This window comes from Calypte anna, unplaced genomic scaffold (genome assembly GCF_003957555.1).
Source record: "Calypte anna isolate BGI_N300 unplaced genomic scaffold, bCalAnn1_v1.p scaffold_183_arrow_ctg1, whole genome shotgun sequence".
In the NCBI taxonomy this organism is placed as follows: domain Eukaryota; kingdom Metazoa; phylum Chordata; class Aves; order Apodiformes; family Trochilidae; genus Calypte; species Calypte anna.
This window is the reverse complement of record NW_022045469.1, coordinates 376,426-398,271: the sequence shown is the minus strand read 5'-3', so window position 1 is coordinate 398,271 and position 21,846 is coordinate 376,426. Positions and strand designations below refer to the sequence as shown.

Below are 21,846 nucleotides of genomic sequence, written 5' to 3'. Positions count from 1 at the left end.
TTCTCATATATTTCTTATGGTCACTCACTTCTCATGGAGCATCGTCTCTGTCATGAAATACATGACCATGTATTTCTCATGGTCACTCCAAAAGGACTGTCCATTCCACCTTTGTGGAAACGAATGAGGAGCCTGGTAAGGAACCTACACGACACATAAAACATTCTGTGGGGGGATAAGAAGTACGTGGTCAGTCTCTATCCTCAGCTGCAAAGGTTTTCGGAGGCAGTTACAGGTTGCAGCCCAACCTCTTTCCCCATATTAGTCCATGTACCACCTTGAGAGATGGAGGACGCTTTGCACCTCCTGCCTCTGGTTAGGAGAGTGCTTGTGAGCTGTGGTCTTGCAGGCTTCACAAACACAAAGAGTCTGGAGTTTTGCTGGGAAGGGTAAAAACTCATGGACAGACTTAAGGGTGATGTGGGCTGAGAAGAGTGTGTGCCTGAGAGTCTGGGATGGATGCTTCTGATCCCATCCCTCTACTCAGTCTTGCTATGGGATGAGGGATTTAGGAATGCCCCAGGACATTCCTCTTATCACAGTTTGTTTGACTCATTTTGATAGGCCTCTTTTCTTTCTTTCCTAGAGAAAGAATTGCTCGTCTAAGTGATCATCTGACCCTCAGCCCTTTCACCCTGTACCAGTCAGTGGTGTCAGAGGAGCTGTTGAGCACTTTCTGGGACTGTATGATTTCAGTCCTTCTCCCCAGCAGGGCCAGGTCTGGTGCTAAGGTTGGGTCCAGCAGCACCTTGGCTCCTCTCTGAAAAGGAGTTTAGAAAGCCAGGGGGTGCGAGCTGTGCTTCCCTGGGTGCCCTCCCCAGGTCATGACAAGTGCCCACCAAGACCTTTCCCATGGGCCTGCTCCCAGCCAGGCAGCTCCAGCCTCTGCCATGGCCCGGGTGAGTCCCCTGCAGGGGCAGACACTGAAACTTGTCCTTCTTACCTTCCTGTCCAGATGAGCTCTGCTTTTCCTTGACGCCTTTCATGGAGCAGAGAGGCCTGGGAGAGCTCCTGAGGAAAGTCTCCATCCCAGAAGGCATCGAGTCCCTCAGCATCATTGGTGTCTCCTCACATCCCTGTCCTCCATCAGCAGGAGCCCTGCAATTACCTTCTTCTTCAGCCTTGTTCTCAAACACAGCCATGGGAGATGCTGCTTTTATCTTTGAATGCTTTTGCAGGGCCAGTTACACACCCATGGCTTTCTCTGCCAGGGTTTCACTTGCCAGCCCAGAACAGCTCCTTCCAGGCTCTCCCACCTCCCTTCTTCTCTTCCCCAGCACAGCCCAGTTGCTGCTGGCCCCACACCAGTGCCAAGCCCAGGCTGCTCTGGGCAGTCCCACCACAGCCCCAGCCCCTCTGAAGGGCACAGCAGCTCCTGGGGGGCAGAGAGAGCTCAGAGCCCCAGATGGGTGACCATGCATGGCACAAGGAGCAGGAGGCACCCTGTGTCCCCTGCTCTCCTCTCCAGGAGATCCGCAGAGCTCTGCAGCCCCTCGGCGCCATCCCCTCTGCCCAGCCCAGCACAACAGCCCTGGCCCTTGTGCTCCTCAAGAGCTCTGACTGCTCCAGGCACAGAGCAGCCTTCCCAGGGCTGCTGTACCCAGGGAGGGGCTTTCTCTTCATATTAAGACACTGAAAATGGAAAAAAAAATATTTGGTGCTGGTTTATTTATTTAACTAAAATCAAGTGGGGACTCTCAATTTACACAATGCTCTTCGGTCAAAAAAATGGGTGGATAGTAAAGGAGAAAGGACATATAATGATATTACTTTGAAAAAATGAAGATAAGAGCTGAAGAAAAACGAGAAGACTGTCAAGAAATTCAGAATTGGAATGTCCTGACTGATCTGAAAGGGACAAGAGGAAGCTTACGGTTGCTGAAAAACCCTAACCATTTTTTCAGAGAAGCCTTGAGCTCCTGGTTCCTCATGCTGTAGATGAGGGGGTTCACTGCTGGAGGAACCACCGAGTACAGAAATGACACCACCAGGTCCAGAGGTGGAGAGGAGATGGAGGGGGGCTTCAGGTAGGCAAAGATGGCTGTGCTGATGAACAGGGAGACCACAGACAGGTGAGGGAGGCATGTGGAAAAGGCTTTGTGCCTTCCCTGCTCAGAAGGGATCCTCAGCACAGCCCTGAAGATCTCCACGTAGGACACCACCATGAAAACAAAACACCCAAATGCCAAACATGCACTGACCACAAGAAGCCCAATTTCCCTGAGGTAGGAGTGTGAGCAGGAGAGCTTGAGGATCTGGGGGATTTCACAGAAGAACTGGTCCAGGGCATTGCCCTGGCAGAGGGGCAGGGAAAATGTATTGGCTGTGTGCAGCAGAGCAGTGAGAAACCCAGTGCCCCAGGCAGCTGCTGCCATGTGGACACAAGCTCTGCTGCCCAGCAGGGTCCCGTAGTGCAGGGGTTTGCAGATGGCCACGTAGCGGTCGTAGGACATGATGGTCAGGAGATAAAACTCCCCAGCAATCAAAAAGAGAAAGAAAAAGGTCTGTGCAGCACATTTGTTGTAGGACATGTTGGTGTTGTCCCATAGGGAATTGGCCATGGCTTTGGGCAGAGTGGTGGAGATGGATCCCAGGTCGAGGAGGGAGAGGTTGAGGAGGAAGAAGTACATGGGGGTGTGGAGGTGGTGGTCACAGGCGATGGTGGTGATGATGAGGCCGTTGCCCAGGAGGGCAGCCAGGTAGATGCCCAGGAAGAGCCAGAAGTGCAAGAGCTGCAGCTCCCGCCTGTCTGCAAATGCCAGGAGGAGGAACTGGCTGATGGAGCTGCTGTTGGACATCTGCTGCTTTTCCCAAGGAGCACTGATCTAGGAGGAAAATGAACAGTTAGGGGAAACATGACTAGAAAATCAAAGACAACTTCCCTATCATTTTTTCCTGGTAAAGACACACAGCTTTCGACGAGACCTTCCTTCAGCTCTATGCTTGGATCTCTTAGAAGCAAGTATTAGTGGTGAAATCTGTCAGATGAAAGGAGTGCTAAACAAAAGGGATAGTCAACATCTGTATTCTCAGTGCTGAAGAACCAGGATGCAGAATGCAGTTTCAGAGAGTTTCGGGATTTTGTTTCAGCTACCCTCATCACTGCTGGGTAATGTTATTGGATGTCTCAGACCCTCAGCATTTCTGCTGCATTCAGGGAGAACAGAGCAAGGCAAGAGGATTGCCTCTGGCTGTGTGCAGAGCAGGGGGACCTGGTCTTATGAAGGGAGGGTCAGCTCCTCCCCACCCTCACAAAGGGCATTGCCCAGAGCTCCAGAGGGCAGAAGGAAGATGGATACCTCCTTGCCATGGACACATCTGCTGCCTGGAGCTTTGCCAGCCAGGAGCTGGTTCCTTGGCCCCATCTCCCTTCCTGCCCCTGCTCACACAGCCCAGCCCCTGGATGCCCAGCTCTGCCCTGCAGCCACTCAGGCGGTGCAGGGGCTAAAGAACAGGGCACACACCCCCTGAGGACAATGGAAAGGGGAGGCTGAGCTGAGCTGAGCTGAGCTGAGCTGCTGGGGGGTGGTGGTTGGAGCCACTTCCCAACATTCCCAGTCCCCCTCCAGGTGATGCTTTAGGAGTCTCAGCCCCTGCTCTCCCCTGCACAGTTAAATTTCCATCCCACCAAACTGAGCCAGAGACAAGTGGAAGCAGAGCCTGAGGAGAGCCCAGAATGGAGCAGGAAAGCCCTGCCCTGAATGGACTCCTGAAAAGTCCCCTCAGAAATCTTCTGGGCATCAGCTGGAGCTGTGAGCAGCCCTGAGCAATTCATCCCTCTCTCACCAGCACCAGGAGCCTGCCCTGTGCTCCCTGTCTCCTGCCAGCCACAGCTTCGGCCAGCACCAGGGAGCTCCCCGGGCAGGCTGAGAGCTGCCCCTGCCAGGCAGGCAGGCAGGCAGGCAGCAGAGTCCCTGCCCCAGCACACAGCCCCTGGGCTGCAGGACCCTGCTCTGAAGGACAGCCCTGGGCACCCCTGCCTGCACACCACCCCTCACTCTTCTTCACAATTCCCCTTCCACCTCCAGCCCCTTCTCCCCTTCCAGCTCCCAGCAGCTCTGGCTCTGCAGCTTTAGGAGATGCCTCCAGGAACTGCACCAGCTTCACTGCCCTGCACCAGGCACTCACCATGTCAGAAGCTGGGAAGGTTCTCCTCCACTCAGCTGGCACTCATCCCCTCCATCTTCACCCCCTTGAAGCTCTCTCTGCCTTGCTCATCTCCTCCAGATACCCTGGCAGTGCCCTCAGCCCTGCTGCACTCTGCAGAGGAGCTGCTCCTGCCCAGAGCTCTCTCTCTGCAGCACTGCCCACTTGCCAGCAGCTCCCTCCATCCCAGGAGCCCAGCTCACAGCTGTAATGAGCCCTCTGGGGGGTTGATGCTGAGCCCATGACAATTGCTCAAGAGGCAAGGAGAAGAAGCTGCAGAAGCTTCTTTCTCAAAAAAAAATAAATCCAAGGCAGAGTCCAAGTCCAAAGTTTCCAGAGTTTCTTGGCGTATGCCTGGGTCCCCCTGAGGGACAGCCCTGAGAAAGCAGCGTCCCCTGCAGGGCATGGGGGGAGCAGGAAGCAGGAGGCAGTGATGGCAGTTGGGGAAAAGGAAGGTGCAGGTGGCTCTGGTGCTGAAGAAGCCTGGCTGCACTTTTGACCATTCTTTCTTGCACAAGCTGTTTCCTACTGTGTAGAAAAGCTCCACCATGCCCAAACCCAACCTTCAGGCACTCCCAGGATCCTCCTCTACTGCTCACATTCTGCATAGCACTGAACTTTGGCCAATCAACCTCTGCAGACTGGACATGCGCTTGGGGTCTCCAAACCCCATCTTGGGAGATCTCTGAGCCCTCTCCATGGTAACTGAGGTGGCTGAAGATCATATCATGTCATCATAGAATCACAGAATTATTTTTTTTTTTGAAGGATCATCCATTCCAACCCCCCTGCAGTAATATCTACAAAGGGACGACCAAATGGGCAGATGAATGGAGAGCAGTGGATGTCATATACCTTGACTTCAGTAAAGCTTTAGACACTGTCTCCCAAAACATCCTCATAACACAACTCAAGAAATGTGGAACAGACTGTCAGGTGGATTGGTAACTGGCTCAACAACAGAGTTCAGAGGGTTGTGATGAGTGGCACAAAGTCAAGTTGGAGGCCTGTGTCCAGTGGTGTTCCCCAGGGATCAGTGCTGGGTCCAGTTTTGTTCAATCTCTTCATCAACGACCTGAATGAGGGGATGGAGTGTACCCTCAGCAAGTTCACGGATGATCCAAAGCTGGGAGAGGTGGCTGAGACAGCAGAAGGCTGTGCTGCTCTCCATGGGATCTGGACAGGCTGGAGAGCTGGACAAAGGTGAACTTCATCAAGTTCAATAAGGACAAGTGTAGAGTCCTGCATCTGGGTCAGAATAATACCAACCACCAGTGCAGATTAGGGGACATTCTGCTGGAAAACAGCTCCATGGAGAAAAGTCTGGAGTCTTAGTAGACACTAAATTCTCCATGGGTCAACAATGGGCCCTTGTGGCAAAGAGGACAAATGGTGTCATGGGGTGCAACAGGAAAAGTGTTTCCAGCAGATCTCAGGAGGTTTTCCTACCCCTCTACTCTGCCCTGGTGAGACCACACCTGAAATACTGGATCATGTTGTTCAACAGGGCAGGAATCTACTGGAGAGTGGGCAGGGCAAAAAAAGGCATAGGGTGCACCTGGCCTTTAGCAAGCCCTTTGCCATGCTCTAACCTTGTCCTATTGCAGCCAGACTGGTGATGTCTGGATTGAAGAGGTGGGTGATGTGGTGGGTGGGAAGGTCACGAGATGATGAGTGTCACAGTGCCATCAGTAATTCAAAGTCCTCCTGGCAAGAAGTGATGGTGCCTCAATGTCCAGAACATGTGCCAAAATGTTATTCTCTCTATACTCCTTCTGTGGGATGAAACAAAAGGCACTCTCAGCCCCTTTGTGGATGAAGCCATGCTGGGGAAGCCCTTGAGCAACCTCATCTGGTTTATCCTGCCTTGAGCAGAGCACTCAGACAATGAGATGCTCAGGGGTCTCTTCCAGCCTGAGGTATTCTGTGATTCTGAATGATCTGGAGGGTCACGGGAATGATCTGTAAGAAATATAAACCCCATGTTCAAAACGGGAAAGAAGGAAGATCCAGGGAACTCCAGGCTGGTCAGTGTCACCTCTGTACCCCGTAAGGTCATGGAGCAGATCCTACTGGTGGCACTGCTGGAGCAGAAGAAAAATGAAGAGGTGATTGGGTAAAATTAACACAGGGTTTGTTTCCTCAGGGGGAAACCATGCCTGACAAAACTTGTGGCCCTTCTATGGGAATATCACAGCATCAATAGATAAGGGAAGAGACACCAAGGTCAGCTACCTGGACATGAGCAAAGCCTTTGACACTGTCCCACACAAGACCCTGGTCTCCAACCTGGTAAAAGACGGGTTTGATGCATCTGATGATGGACAGACCACTGGGTAGATAAAGAACTGCCTTGATGGCTGCACCCAAAGTGTGGCCACAAGGATGATCAGAGGGCTGGAGCACCTCTCCTATGAAGACAGACGGAGAGACTTGGGGTTATTCAATCTGGAGAGGAGAAGGCTCCGAGCAGACCTCAGCCTTCCAGTACCTGAAGAGGGCTACAAGAAAGCTGGTGAGGGACTTTAGGATGTCAGGTAGTGATAGGACAGGGGGGGACGGATTCAGATTAGAGGAGAGTAGATTTAGATCAGATATAAGGAAGAAGTTCTTCCCCATGAGGGTAGTGTAGTGAGCCCCTGGTGCAGGGTGCCCAGAGAGGTGGTGGAAGCCCCATCCATCCCTGGAAGTTTTAAAGGCCAGGCTGGATGGGGCTCGGAGAACCCCGATCTAGTGGGAGGTGTCCCTGCCCATGGCAGGGGGGTTGGATAGATAAAACTGGGCTTACTAGAGAGGAGCCTGGAAGTGGCATGTCAGTACCCACTGGTCACCTTGGGGAGGGGGCTTTAAACTGAAGGACCTGCAGGGAGGGATCCAAGATGGCAATGATCACCCCACCATCACCACTACAACTGATCTGGGATGAAACCAGGCGAGCCAGAGGAGTGTAAAATGTTCCTTGGCTGTCTCCTTAAATAGGAACCAAAAGATCAGCCTCCTGAAGTGTATGGATACAAATACAAGCAGCCTGGGAAATCAAATCAAGAGGAGGAACTGGAGCTCCATGCCCAGTCAGGTAGTTCTGATATCATAGGAACAACAGCTGAAACATGGTGGGAAGGGTCACAGGACTGGAGGATCATGACAGAAGGCTATGGGCTGTTCTGTAAAGACACAGCGTAGCGGGAGGAGCCTTTCTTGCTCCTGAGGCTCAACAAGCTGCTGGTCTCTCCATGGCCTCACACAAGAGTGAGCTTCTCTCTGTGGGTGTGTGTCCCACGTTTATTGGCCCCCTGGTAATAGGGAGCCTGCCCTAACCAGACACAGGTGGACTCACACCCACTCTTTGGCAAATCGAGGCACCTGGTTTATCTTGTTTCTCTACAACACAGAAAAGAGAAAAGCCTCAGAATCAGCTCCTCAAACACCAGAGCTTTTGCCGGCTGTGCAACTCGAGCATTTCAAGCACACCCAATCCAAACACAGCTCTCACAGCAGCCACAGTGCCTCTGCCATCAACATCTTCAAGCAGGGGAAAGGAACGACTCTGAGAGCTGCAGGGCAGAGGAGAGGGGCAGCTGAGAGCAGTCCCCGAGGGGAGAGCAGTGCTGGAGCAGAGACACCTTCCCCTCTGGGGAAAGGAGAGAGGAGAAGGGAGAGAGACTGAGGGGCTGGACAACTCAACTGCACAGCTGGCATGGAACAGCCCTGCTGGAAAGGAAGAGAAGGAAATCTAGACACAGAGAGACAAAAGCCATCTCACCTTCCTGCCCCTTGCCCCAGACATGCTCACGCTGCTCAAATGTGACTTTTTTCTAAAATTTTCTTTATTTTAATTAATAACTGATCTCACCGTGGTACAGAGTGCTCCTCCATGAGCTGCAGATGCACATCTGCCCCTCCATGCTCCTCCATGGGCTGCAGGGGACAGCTGCCCTCTCCCCACAGCCTGCAGGGGAACTTCTGGACTGGCCCTTCCTTCAGTCACTGACCTTGGTGTCTTGTGGAGGGCTGGGAGCAGGCTTCCACCTCCTTCTCCATGGACATCTTGGGCATTTTCTGCCACAGACATTCCATGATCACCCAGGGCAGCTGCTGACTCCTGAGGGAGGTGCTCTCCCAGATATGGGCACCCCAGGTCTCCACACCCCTTATATTCCCCCAGGGTCACCACGGAGACCCCCATGAAAATGGTGTCCAGCCACCAGACCCTGCATCACAAAGCCCTGGTGGTGGCTGTGGAGACTCCCAGGCCTGGAACTGCCTGGGACTGTGTCACAGAATGATGGAATCAAGGAATGGGGTGGGTTAGAAGGGTTAAAGAAGATCTATTTCAAACCCAACCCATTCCATGATTCCATGATCCCACCCAACTGAAGCCAACCCTGCCCCTGTCCCCAGGGAACTCACTTCTTAATCCCATCCACAGCATCAGCCTCACTCAGTAGTAGTGTCTCTTGGAGCTGTTCCAGGATGAGCTTCCAGTGCTCCTCCTGCTCCATGATCCTACAGATCATTCCCATGACCCTCCAGATCATTCTGAATCACAGAATACCTCAGGCTGGAAGAGACCCCTGAGCATCTCCTTGTCTGAGTGCCCTGCTCAAGGCGGGATGAACCAGATGAGGTTGCTCAAGGGCTTTCCCAGCATAGCTTCATCCACAAAGGGGCTGAAAGCGCCTCCTATCCCATCCCACAGAGGGGGATTATAAAGACAGGAATCAGTGTTGGCACAAGTTTTGGACACTGAGGCACCATCACTTCTTGCCTGGAGGACTTTGGATCCCTGATGCCCTTGTCTGTGGGGGGGAGCAGTGGCTGCAGAGGCAGAAGTGGGGTTGCTCTCTGTGCCAAGGGCAGCTCTGCATCTCCCAAGAAGAGTGCTCATCCTCACCAGTGTGGTTTCTGTCTTACTCCTCACCAATATATGAGGAAAATTAACAACACCCACCAGGAGATGCAGAAATGAAATTCTATTGCTCTTTAAATCTGGTGGAGTCAGCTTGAAATAAGATGGAGTGCTGGATACTTCAGTAGACTCATCCTGGAATAGTCTAGCAACCGCAACGGTGGTTCAATTCTTGGACGCGATGATCTCTGAGGTCCCTTCCAACCCAGCCAATTCTATGATTCTATGATTCTATGATAAAAGTGATTATCTGTCTTGTCATTTTGCTTTCAGCTAAGTCTCTCCTAAGCAGCTGCACTTGCTGAAATTAACAGCCAGTTTCTCAGTCAGTGTCTGCTTCAGGGACTGAACCAAGGACACTGCTCAGTGTTTCATTCTATGTTCATTCAGTGTTTCATTCTATGAATGAAACAGAGCACTATCATTTTCCAAATTAAAACTGAATATGTAATTACCAACCAAATTCTTTATCTCTGTATGAAACACCACTGTACCATGTACCACACTGTGTATCAGTATTGAAACCATATCACAACTGCAGTTCTTGAGCAGTTCTCACCTAGAATGAACCACAGAGCAAAACTAATCCCACATTAAAAGCCACAGATCACACACCCTGAATACCAAAGGTACAGCATGATTGGTTTAATTTCCAATCCTGTGAAATTTCCAAAGGCAAGGGTCTGATTCCTTCTCGGAGGAGCCATCTGGGTATCCTCGCACTGGAGTTGGAGTTAAAACTATTCAGGTAAATTAGTCAAAATTTTGATTGGGCTCAAGCCAAATAGCTTAAGCCCCACGTTGAGCACCAAAAATCTGTCACAGTTTAACGCAGGGCCAGCATTGGGGGATTTTGGGGTGGAGATAATGGGGGTTGGAGGGATTTTGGGGGGTTTAGGAGGGAGAGAATGGGGGTTGGAGGGATCTTGGGGGATTTTGGGGTGGGGATAATGGGGGCTGGAGGCATCTTGTGGGGTTCAGGGTGGAGGGAATGGGGGTTGGAGGGATCATGGGGCCTTTGGGGGGGAAATAATGGGGGTTGGAGGGATCTTGAGGGATTTTGGGGTGGAAATAATGGAGGTTGGAGGGATTTCGGGGTGTTTAGGGGGGAGGGAATAGGGGTTGGAGGGATATGGGGGGCTTTGGGGTAGGGATAATGGGGGCTGGAGGCATCTTGTGGGGTTCAAGGTGGAGAGAATAGGGTTTGGAGGGATCTTGGGGCCTTTGGGGTGGAAATAATGGGGGTTGGAGGGATCTGGAGGGATTTGGGGTGGAAATAAGGAGGGTTGGAAGCATCTGAAGAGTTTTTGGGGTGGAAATAAGGGGGGTTGGAGGCATCGTGTGGGGTTCAGGGTAGGGGGAAACGGGGGTTGGAGGGATCTTGGGGGGGAAATACTGGGGGTTGGAGGGATTTTGGGGGCTCTAGGGGGGAGGGAATGGGGGTTGGAGGGATCATGGGGCCTTTGGGGTGTGGAAAATGGGGGTTGGAGGGATCCGGGGGTTTTTTGGGTGGGGATAACGGGGGTTGGAACCCTCCGGAGGGTTTTTGGGGTGGAAATAAGGGGAAGGCTTTTGGTCTGTCTCTCATAGCATCTTCCTGGATAAAATGTCCATCATACAGCTGGACAACCCTGCTATGTGATGGGTGAGCAACTGGCTCACAGGTGGAGCACAAAGAGTGACAGTGAATGGGGTCACATCAGGCTGGTGACCGGTCACTAGTGGGGTCCTGCAGAGCTCCATCCTTGGCCCAGTCCTCTTCAACATCTTCAGCAGTGACTTGGGTGCAGGGCTGGAAGGAATCTGAAGCAAGTTTGTGGATGAGAGAACTCAGCAGGTTAGAGAGCTGGGCAATCAGCAGGCACAGGAAGGACAAGTGCTGAACCACAACTTCAGCAAGTGCTGAATCACCAACCACAAGGGCAAGTGCTGAATTCTGCACCTGGGATGGAGCAACCCTGGGGGCAAGTACAGACTGGGGAACGAGTGGCTGGAGAGCAGAGAGGGACCTGGGGGTCCTGGTTGATGGCAAACTGGAGATGTGCCAGCAGTGTGTCCTGGCAGCCAGGACGGCCAACCCTGTCCTGGGGTGCATCAAGCACAGTGTCACCAGCCAGCCCAGGCAGGTGACTGTCCTGCTCTGCTCTGCACTGGTACGGCCTCACTGTGGGTACTGGGCACCCCAGGATAGAAAAGGCATCAAGGTGTTGGAGAGTGTCCAAAGGAGAGCAACAAGGATGGTGAAGGGTCTGGTAGGGATGACTTCTGAGGAGCAGCTGTGGTCACTTGGATTGTTCATTTGGGAGAAAAGGAGGCTGTGGGGAGACTTCATTGCAATCTATGGATCCTCATAAGGGGAAGAGATGGGGCTGGGTCAGATTTCTTCACTCCTGTGATCAATGACAGAACTTGGGGAAGTTACTAGAAGCTGAATTATGGGAGGTTAAGTTTATATATCAGGGAAAATTTTTTCCCCAAAGGGCAGATGAGCAATGGAACAACTTCATTGCTTCCAAGCAATGACAACTCACACAAAGTGGTCAGAGCACCAATCCTGACTAAGTCCAAGAAGTGTTCGAATGATGTTCTCAGGCTCATGGTGTGATCCCGGGGGTACCCTTCACAGGACAGAGGCAGACTTGATCATCCTGATGAGTCCCTTCCAACTCAGCATATTCTATGATTCTGCGATAACACATTTGGTAGCAGGAAGAAATGGAGCAAGGTCCTTCCTGGTGTGCATGGTGGGCGGGTGAGAACCAAGGGGCATCATCGGAAAACAGGGAGGGAAAATGTCAAAAACTTGCTCCTCATCAAGACACTCAAGAGCATCTACCAGAGAGTATGTGTCATCTCCATCCCTGCAGCTTTTCAAGACCCAAATTAATAAAGGCCTGAGAAACCTTCCCTTACTGCAAAGCTATCCCTGATTAGACCTGATTAGGTCATCCTATGGACCTCCTGATGATCAGAACTCTGATCATCTTTGTGGCCTCCTCTGGATTTGTTCTGACAGCTCCATGTCCTCTTTGTGCTTGGGGCTCCAGAACTGGACCGAGCACTGCACTGGGGTCTCACCAGAGTGGAGCAAAATCTCCTCCCTGACCTGCTGGCCACGCTGCTTTTTGTGTAGCTCAGGACATGCTTGGCTTCCTGGGCTGCCAGCACACCTTGCCAGCTGGTGCTGAGCTTCTCATCAACCAGCACCCAAAAGTCCTCCTCCTCCTCAGGGCTGCTCTCAATCCATGCTCTGCCCAACCTGTATTTGTGCTGGGGATCGCCCCAACCCAGGTGCAGGACCTTGTGCTTGTCCTTGAACCTCATGAAATTTTCATTGGCCCATCTCTCCAGCCTATCCCTTTGTCTGGGCAATATGTGTCTGGAAAGGTGACTATAGAAATGGTCACTGTATCTCCACCACCAGCAGGAAAAACTCTTTCTTGAGGCTTTGAACTTGGTTTGCTCCTCATCTCATCTTAGGGTAGGCAGGAGGTGGTGTACATTTTCTGACATTACTGATCTTCTCACCCCACTATCCTCAGGAAGAATCCTAGAGGGATGGGCTCTGCTTCTCATTGCCTGGGGTTAAGAAAAAGGCCTCACTGCTTAATAAAACATAAATAAATAAAAGCCACCTTTACAGAGCCTTTGCCTCTTTGCAGTCATGGCTTCCAGTGATCTGATCTAACAAGGCCATGGGGAGGCTCTGTCAGCAATGGTCCTCACTGGGGCCAATCAATGCTTCAAGGTACTTTCAGGTTCCATTCTGACTTCTGGAGCAGTTTGTTCATTCATCTCTCAGCACCTGAGGATCAGGGACTCAGCACCAAACACACCCTGGGGCTCATTGGAATACAGAGAGCACTAAAGGGCCATGGCTCTCCATGGGATATTCTTCACAACTTCAAGACTTGTACAGCTAATTGGAGAGGTCTTGCCACTGTAGTTAAGGAGGAACATTTCCTATTGTCATTAATGAAAACTGATTCTGAGGTTTTTTTGTTTCTTGTTTTGTTCTTCTTCAATATTTTAAGAGATGATCTCATGATTTTCATTTTGGAGAAGAGGTGATAGAAGATCCCTGAGGTCTGACACTGTGTGGACAACTTCTCACATCCCCAGCCCCACCATTCCTTTCATGTCCCACCTGGGACTTCCATCCCTGCTCCTTGCATCAGACTTCTCCTCTCCTCTCTGTAGCTGGAGGTTACAGCTCCACTGTACCACCTCCCACCTGCTCTCCTTAGAGAACTGACTGCACACAGGCACAGCAGGAGTTTTTCTTTGTGCCAGCCAAGAAAAGTCAAACAGAGAAAGTGAAGAAGAATCTGAGGAGAAATGGTTTAGAGAGACAGATGGGAAAAGAGAGATGTGATCATCGTAACAGAGGTGGCTAAAGAGACAATCAGGCTGCTGAAAGACAGGCGAGCTTTGAACAACCTGCTGCTCAAAGCAGCACCCAAGGGAGAGGCATCTGAATGAACCAAAAGTAGGAGAAGGGGACAATTGGAGAGGAATGGGAATGGCCTTTGTCTGGACAGTCTGTGTCTGGAAAGGTGACTTTAGAAATGGTCACTGGATCACCACCACCAGGCAGAAGTTTCTGTTGAGGCTCTGCACTTGGTGTGCTCCTTGCCCCTTCTTGGGGTACTTGGGAGGTGTTGTGCATTTTTCTCATAGTTTCTATTGCTCATCGTCGTGCCCCACGGTGCCCAGGAAGTGTCCTGACCCACAAGTGAGGGATGGGCCCTGATTTCCCATTGCCTGGGGTTCACAGTGTGTCCTGACTGATAGATAAAATAAATAAATACATAAACAAGCAAACAAATAAATATCTGTTACTTCGTAGCCACCTTTACAGAATCTTTGCCTCCCTCCAATCATGTCCTCCAGTGACCTTCTCTAATAAGCTTCTTTGAAAGCTTTGTCAATAATAGGATGCAGTGAGACCAATCAATACTTCAAGAGAATTTGTATTTTTGTTTTGGCTTGAACTTCTAAACATGTTTTTTTTCAGTCTCCTGTCAGTACCTGAGGACCATGGACTCAGTCCCTCTGGCACTAGGGGGCCCATGACAGTACTGAGCAGCCATGAGTCACCCTGTGGTGTTTTTAGTGCTCAAGACTCACACATCTAATTGGAGAGGTTCCATTGTGGAGGAAGTTTTAAAAGAGCATCTAATAAAAATTATTGAAAAGTTCTGTTTTACTGGTTTTCAATTTAGAAATTTAAATTCTACTACTATTGGTGCAGAGTGACACTTCAAAGGCCTGGAAAGTGAAGAAAAACCTTTGAGGTCCAGCATTTCATTTAGAACATTGCTTCTCACCTCCCCAAAACACAACATTGCTCTCATTGGCTCCCTGGGAAGGATCTGGGATAATTTGCCTCCACAACCTTGTCAGTGCCACCACTTGTACCCTCCATGCAGCAGCTGCTGCTCGTTCAGCTCACTCCTGTCCCCACGCTGCCACTTCATCCCCACCCACCCACCCACCCCACATGGCACCAACATCATCGGGGGCTCTGCGGGGAGCCCCGAGCGCTGGCAGCGATTGTCCTGTCACACAGTGAGGGGATGGGGGCAGCGGCAGCGAGCCCGTTCCTGCCCTGCCTGCAGGACACCTTCCCTTAGGGGCAGGAGGAGCAATGCATGACAAGTGTCCCTTTCCAAAAGCCCGCAGCAGCCTCTCTTTCCTACGGCAGCTGCTTTCTGCACTGCCATCAAGAACGCCCTGCAGGCTGCACTTTGCATTTCCCCCTAAGAAAGGGAATGGTCGTTCTTGGCATCACCCAGCACGGACAGAATGTCCTCAGGTAGAAAGAAAAAGGAACAACAAAGATACAGAACTTGTAACCTCCCAGGGACTGGGAGGGACTGGGAGGCAACTGGGATGGACTGGGAGGGGATTGGGAGGGAACTGGGAGGGCTGGGAGGGAACTGGGAGGGAACTGGGAGGGTTTGGGAGGGAACTGGGAAGGATTGGGAGGGGATTGGGGGGACTGGGAGGAACTGGGAGGGACTGGGAGGGAACTGGGAGGGACTGGGAGGAATTGGGAGGGCATTGGGAGGGATCTGGGAGGGGCTCGGAGGGAACTGGGAGGGGATTGGGAGGGGATATGGAGGAAATGGGAGGGAACTGTGAGGGATTGGGAGGGACTGGGAGGGGATTGGAGGGAACTGGGAGGGATTGGGAGGAGATTATGGGGAAATGGGAGGGATTGGGAGGGACTGGGAGGGAACTGGGAGGGAACTGGGGGGGACTGGGAGGGACTGGGAGGGCCAGGGAGGGGATTGGCAGGGGATTGGGAGGGAACTGGGAAGGATTGGGATGGGACTGGGAGGGAACTGGGAGGAAATGGGAGTGATTTGGAGCCAACTGGGAGCAACTGGGAGGGATTTGGAGTCAACTGGGAGGGACTGGGAGCGATTGGGAGCAACTGCGAGGGGATTGGTGTCAATTTGGAGGGACTGGGACCCATTGGAATTCAACTGGGAGCAACTGGGATGGACTGGGAGGGACTGGTTTATACTGGTGTATACTGGCCTGTACTGGTTTAACTGCCCTATAGTGGTGTATACTACTTATACTGGTTTATACTGGCCTATAGTGGCCTATACTGGTCTGTGCCGGTTTACACTGGTCTGTAGTGGCTATAGTGGTCTGTACTGGTCTATACTGGTCTATACAGGACTGTATTGGTCTATACTGGTCTATACTGGTTTATACTGGTTATACTGGCATATCCTGCTTTATACTGGTCTATACTGGTTTACTGGTTTATAGTGGTCTATACTGGTTTGTACTGGACTATACTGCTTTTTACTGGTTATAGTGGTCTATACAGGTCTATACTGGCTTATACTGGTAATAATGGTTATACTGGTTTATACTGGCCTATACTGGTCTCTGCTGGCTTATACTGGTAATAATGGTTATACTGTTTTATACTGGCCTATACTGGTCTCTACTGGTTTGTACTTCTTATATTCATTTATACTGGTTTATACTGGTCTGTACTGGTCTTTATTGGTTATACCAGTTATACTGGTTATACTGGTCTATACTGGTTTATACTGGTCTATACCAGTCTGTGCTGCTCTATACTGCTCTATACTCGTTAAACTGGTCTATACTAGTCTATACTGGTCTATACTGGTTTATACTGGTCTATACTGGTTTTCTGGTTTTTAGTGGTCTATAATGGTTTTTACTGGTCTATACTGGTTTTTACTGGTTATAGTGGTCAATACAGGTCTACACTGGTTTATACTGATTTATACTGGCCTATACTGGTCTATACTGGTTTGTACAGCTTATATTCGTTTATACTGGTTATACTGGTTATACTGGTCTTTACTGGTCTATATTGGTTATACTGGTTATACTGGGCTATACTGGTTATACTGATCTGTACTGGTTTATACTGGTCTGTACTGGTCTCTACTGGTTATACTAGCTTATCCTGGTTATACCGGTTTATAGTAATATAAAAAGGTCTGTACAGGTTTATACTGGTAATACTGGTTTATATTAGTGTATAAAGGTCTATACTGGTTTCTACTGGTTATACTGGTTTATACTGCTGAAACTGGTTTATACTGGTCTGTACTTCTCTCTACTAATCATACTGGTTTATTCTGGTCCAAAAAGGTCTGTACTGGTTTATACTGGTCTGTACTGGTTTATACTTGTCTATAAAGGTCTATACTGGGTTATACTGGTTAATACTGGTGAAACTGGTTTATACTGGTCTATACAGGATTAAACTGGTCTTACTGATCTATACCGGTTTATACCAGTTTATACTAGTCTATACTGGTTATACTGGTCTATACTGGTTTATACTGGTCTGTACTGGTTTATACTGGTTATACTGGTCTATACTGGTTTATACAGGTTTATACTGGCCGATACTGGTTATACTGTTTTATACTGGTATATACTGGTTTATACTAGTCTATAAAGGTCTGTATTGGTTTATACTTGTTGAAATGGTTTATACTGGTTTAAACTGGTCTATACTGGTCTATACTGGCTTATGCTGGTTTATACAGGTTTATATTGGGCTATAATGGTTATGCTGGTTTATATGGGTTTATATCGGTCTGTAATGCTCTAGACTGGTTTGTACTGGTCTATACTGGTTTTACTGATTTATACTCATCTATCCTGGTCTGTACTGGTTATACTGTTCAATACTGGTCTATACTGGTTTATACTGCTTATACTTGTTTATACTGGTCTGTACTGGTTTATCTTGGTTATACTGGTAATACTGGTCTTTAGTGGTTATACTGGTTTATACTGGTCAATACTGGTTATACTGGTCTATACTGGTATATACTGGTTTTTACTGTTCTATAAAGGTCTGTACTGGTTTATACTGGTAATACTGTTTTATACTGGTCTATACAGGCCTTTACTGGTTATACGGATTTATACTCGTTTCTACTGGTCTGTAATTGTCTATACTGGTTTGTACTGGTTTATATTACTTTATACTGGTATATACTTGTTATATTGGTTATATGGTTATCCACATTGGTCCATACTGGTCTATACTGTATTTAATATATTTCTTATTATATACTGTATATTACAATATAACATGTATTTAATAATAATTATTAATATACTGATATTCTTAATAACAATAAAAATATGATGTTATATATAATAAATATTTAATATATAGTGTATAATAATATAAATATATAATATAATTCATAATATATTAGAATTTATAATTATATATAATAATACATTCTATACTATATAATAAAATAATATTATAAATAACAATATAAAATATAAAAATAGTTATTACTATATTTTAATATTACTTATTATTACATTATATTTATTCTTATACATAATTATGTATTATTATTCATTATTATTTAATTTATTATATTTTTTATATAGTATTATATTTATTATATTATTAATCTGTACATTATTTATTATATACTGTATACCATTATTTATTTTAGATTATTTAATACTCATTACTACTTATATTTCTATTGTTAATTATTAATATATGTTATTATATATAAATTATGTAATATTCTGTATAATATTACATACAATATATATTATATAATATATTCTATAATATTAATATATTATAGAATAGGTATTTATTATTATAGAATAGTAATTATTATTTTATTATTATTGAATTTTTAGTCATTTTCAAATTATTTTTATGTATTATATTTATCATATGTTAGTATTTGTTATGTATTATTATTTATAATTATTAATTTATTATTATTTATCTATTCATTATATTTTTATTATGTATTACATGTATTATTCCATATTGATATTTATTGTTATTTGATTTACTTATTATATTTACTCTTATATATTTTTTATATCTGTTATTATTATTTACATAGTTCTTATTTTATTATTTATTTTTAATTAAATTTTATCATTTATTTGTTTATTATTTTATTTATTAGTTCTATTAATTTGAAATAATTTTTATTATTATTTAATATATATTTCCTTATTGTATTATTTTTTATTATTTGTCATTTTTTATTATTTATATTTTTATTATTTATTATTTATTTAATTATTTAATGTATTATTTTATTTATTCTTTTATTTCACGATTCTATTTAATTGATTTAATTAATTTCAATTAATTTTCCCTTTTATTTCTCTTGATTTAATTGGGGAATTAAAGGAGGGGGACTGATTTCGTCCCAAGCGTCATTGAGGGGGGGAGAGGGGCAAGTGGGAACAACACGGGGTCAACATGGGATCTACATGTGATTCATATATAATTAACACGTGATTAACAGGGGGGTTAAGGCCAATCATGGGGTTTTGTTGACATGGGATGGACACGGGGTCAACATGGGGCTTATAGGTGAACATGTGATTAATATGGGATTAACACGTGATTTACATGGGGTTTCTATGGATGATAAGGCCAATCACATCATGGGATTGACATGGGATCAACATGGTGCAGAGGGACCTGGACAGACTGGAGAGTTGGGCTGATCCCAACGGGATGAGGTTCAACATTCCAAGTGCCGGGTCCTGCACTTTGGCCACAACAACCCCATGGGGAGCTCCAGGCTGGGCACAGAGTGGCTGGAGAGCAGCCAGACAGAGAGGGACCTGGGAGTTTGGATTGCCAGGAAGCTGAACATGAGCCAGCAGTGTGCCCAGGTGGCCAAGAAGGCCAATGGCATCCTGGGCTGGCTCAGGAACAGCGTGGCCAGCGGGTCCAGGGAAGGGATTCTGCCCCTGTGATCAGCTCTGGTGAGGCCACAGCTTGAGTCCCGTGTCCAGTTCTGGGCCCCTCAGCTCAGGAAGGAGATTGACGTCTTAGAGCAGGTCCAAAGGAGGCAACTGGGCTGGTGAAGGGACTCGAGCACAGATCCTATGAGGAGAGGCTGAGGGAGCTGGGGGTGTTCAGGCTGGAGAAGAGGAGGCTCAGGGGAGACCTCATCACTCTCTACAACTCCCTGAAAGGAGGTTGTAGCCAGGGAGGGGTTGGTCTCTTTTCCCAGGCAACTCTCAGCAAGACAAGAGGGCACGGTCTCAAGTTCGTTATAAAGTCATAGAACTGTTTGGGTGTGAAGGAATGTGAGAGACCAGACTTGTATTTCTCATGATCACTGCAAAAGGATTGCCCATACCACCTTTGTGGAAACATCCCCATGGTACAGTCTGGGGTTTTGCTGGGATGGGTACAGAAAGACTCATCCTTAAACCTGGAAGGAGCAGCCAGGGTTGGGAGAGATGGACAATGGCTGTGGGGTGACCTGGGCCCTGGGTCACCTTCTTCCTCTCTCCGTGCCACCAAATGCACAAAGCAGCCTCCTCTGCCCTGCACCTCCATCTCAGGGCTCTTTTTAGCAGCCCTGGCTGTGCATCACAGCCCCTGCTGGCAGTGTCCCCCTCCATGGCCATGCAGGGCCAGTTACACACCCATGGCTTTCTCTACCAGGGTTTCACTTGCCAGCCCAGAACAGCTCCCTCCAGGCTCTCCCACCTCCCCTCCCCTCTCTCCCAGCACAGCCCAGTTGCTGCTGGCCCCACAACAGTGCCCAGCCCAGGCAGTCCCAGCACAGCCCCAGCCCCTCTGAAGGGCACAGCAGCTCCTGGGGGACAGAGAGAGCTCAGAGCCCCAGATGGGTGACCATACATGGCACAAGGAGCAGGAGGCACCCTGTGTCCCCTGCTCTCCTCTCCATGAGATCTGCAGAGCTCTGCAGCCCCTCGGGGCCATCCCCTCTGCCCTGCTCAGCACAACAGCCCTGGCCCTTGTGCTCCTCAAGAGCTCTGACTGCTCCAGGCACAGAGCAGCCTTCCCAGGGCTGCTGCAACCAGGGAGGGGCTTTCACTTCCCTTTCATTCCTGATACACTGAGCAGGGACAGCAGACAAAATATTTGTTACAAGTACATTTATTTTACTTAAACCCACTGGAGACTCTCCATTTCCAAAAGGTTTCTTGGTCGAATAGGTGAGTAGATATTAATGTAGGAATATTAATGACATTACTTTTAAGGAAAAAAAAAAAAAACAGCTAAATAACAAGAAAAAAATGTTAAAGATGAAAGACTTGCAATGTCCTGATGCAGAATATGAGTCATGTGCAGAAGATCGGATGACTCCTATGGCTGCTGAAAAACCCTAAACATTTCCTTAGAGAACCCATGAGCTCCTGGTTCCTCATGCTGTAGATGAGGGGGTTCACTGCTGGAGGAACCACCGAGTACATAAATGACAACATCAGATCCAGGAATTGGAAGGAGATGGAAGGGGGCTTCAGGTAGGTAAAAGCTGCTGTGCTCATGAACAGGGAGACCACGGCCAGGTGAGGGAGGCACGTGGAAAAGGCTTTATGCCTTCCCTGCTCAGAAGGGATCCTCAGCACAGCCCTGAAGATCTCCACGTAGGACACCACCATGAAAACAAAACACCCAAATGCCAAACATGCACTGACCACAAGAAGCCCAATTTCCCTGAGGTAGGAGTGTGAGCAGGAGAGCTTGAGGATCTGGGGGATTTCACAGAAGAACTGGTCCAGGGCATTGCCCTGGCAGAGGGGCAGGGAAAATGTATTGGCTGTGTGCAGCAGAGCAGTGAGAAACCCAGTGCCCCAGGCAGCTGCTGCCATGTGGACACAAGCTCTGCTGCCCAGGAGGGTCCCGTAGTGCAGGGGTTTGCAGATGGCCACGTAGCGGTCGTAGGACATGATGGTCAGGAGATAAAACTCCCCAGCAATCAAAAAGAGAAAGAAAAAGGTCTGTGCAGCACATTTGTTGTAGGACATGTTGGTGTTGTCCCAGAGGGAATTGGCCATGGCTTTGGGCAGAGTGGTGGAGATGGATCCCAGGTCGAGGAGGGAGAGGTTGAGGAGGAAGAAGTACATGGGGGTGTGGAGGTGGTGGTCACAGGCAATGGTGGTGATGATGAGGCCGTTGCCCAGGAGGGCAGCCAGGTAGATGCCCAGGAAGAGCCAGAAGTGCAAGAGCTGCAGCTCCCGCCTGTCTGCAAATGCCAGGAGGAGGAACTGCCTGATGGAGCTGCTGTTGGACATCTGCAGACTCTGGGCATAGTGCACTGTCAGAGAAAAAAAACGGATAGGTAAGTCAGGTCAGGTGTGTCATAACAAAACCATTCAGTTTTCACAAAAATCTCCAAAATATCTCACTCCTTAATGGAATATTTTTTGCAGGTTCAGTTCACAAACTGTGGGTGGTACTGGCTGATGGTGTCATTGGGAGCAGGGGCTGCACTCTGAGC

The 21,846-nt window shown here is 48.3% G+C and overlaps 2 protein-coding genes across 2 annotated transcripts; both read right to left on the bottom strand.

Annotated features, from left to right (window-relative positions):
• Positions 1 to 24: 24 nt before the first annotated feature.
• Positions 25 to 2,798, bottom strand: LOC115600280 (olfactory receptor 14J1-like). Its single transcript, XM_030468616.1, has 2 exons — positions 1,894 to 2,798; positions 25 to 109 (listed from the first exon to the last, which is right to left on the bottom strand). Exons 1-2 carry the CDS (start codon positions 2,796 to 2,798, stop codon positions 25 to 27), a joined length of 990 nt encoding a protein of 329 aa, XP_030324476.1.
• A 17,888-nt stretch (positions 2,799 to 20,686) lies between these two features.
• On the bottom strand, positions 20,687 to 21,640 carry LOC115600279 (olfactory receptor 14J1-like). The gene has a single exon (XM_030468615.1). It carries the CDS (start codon positions 21,638 to 21,640, stop codon positions 20,687 to 20,689), a length of 954 nt encoding a protein of 317 aa, XP_030324475.1.
• Positions 21,641 to 21,846: the final 206 nt, after the last annotated feature.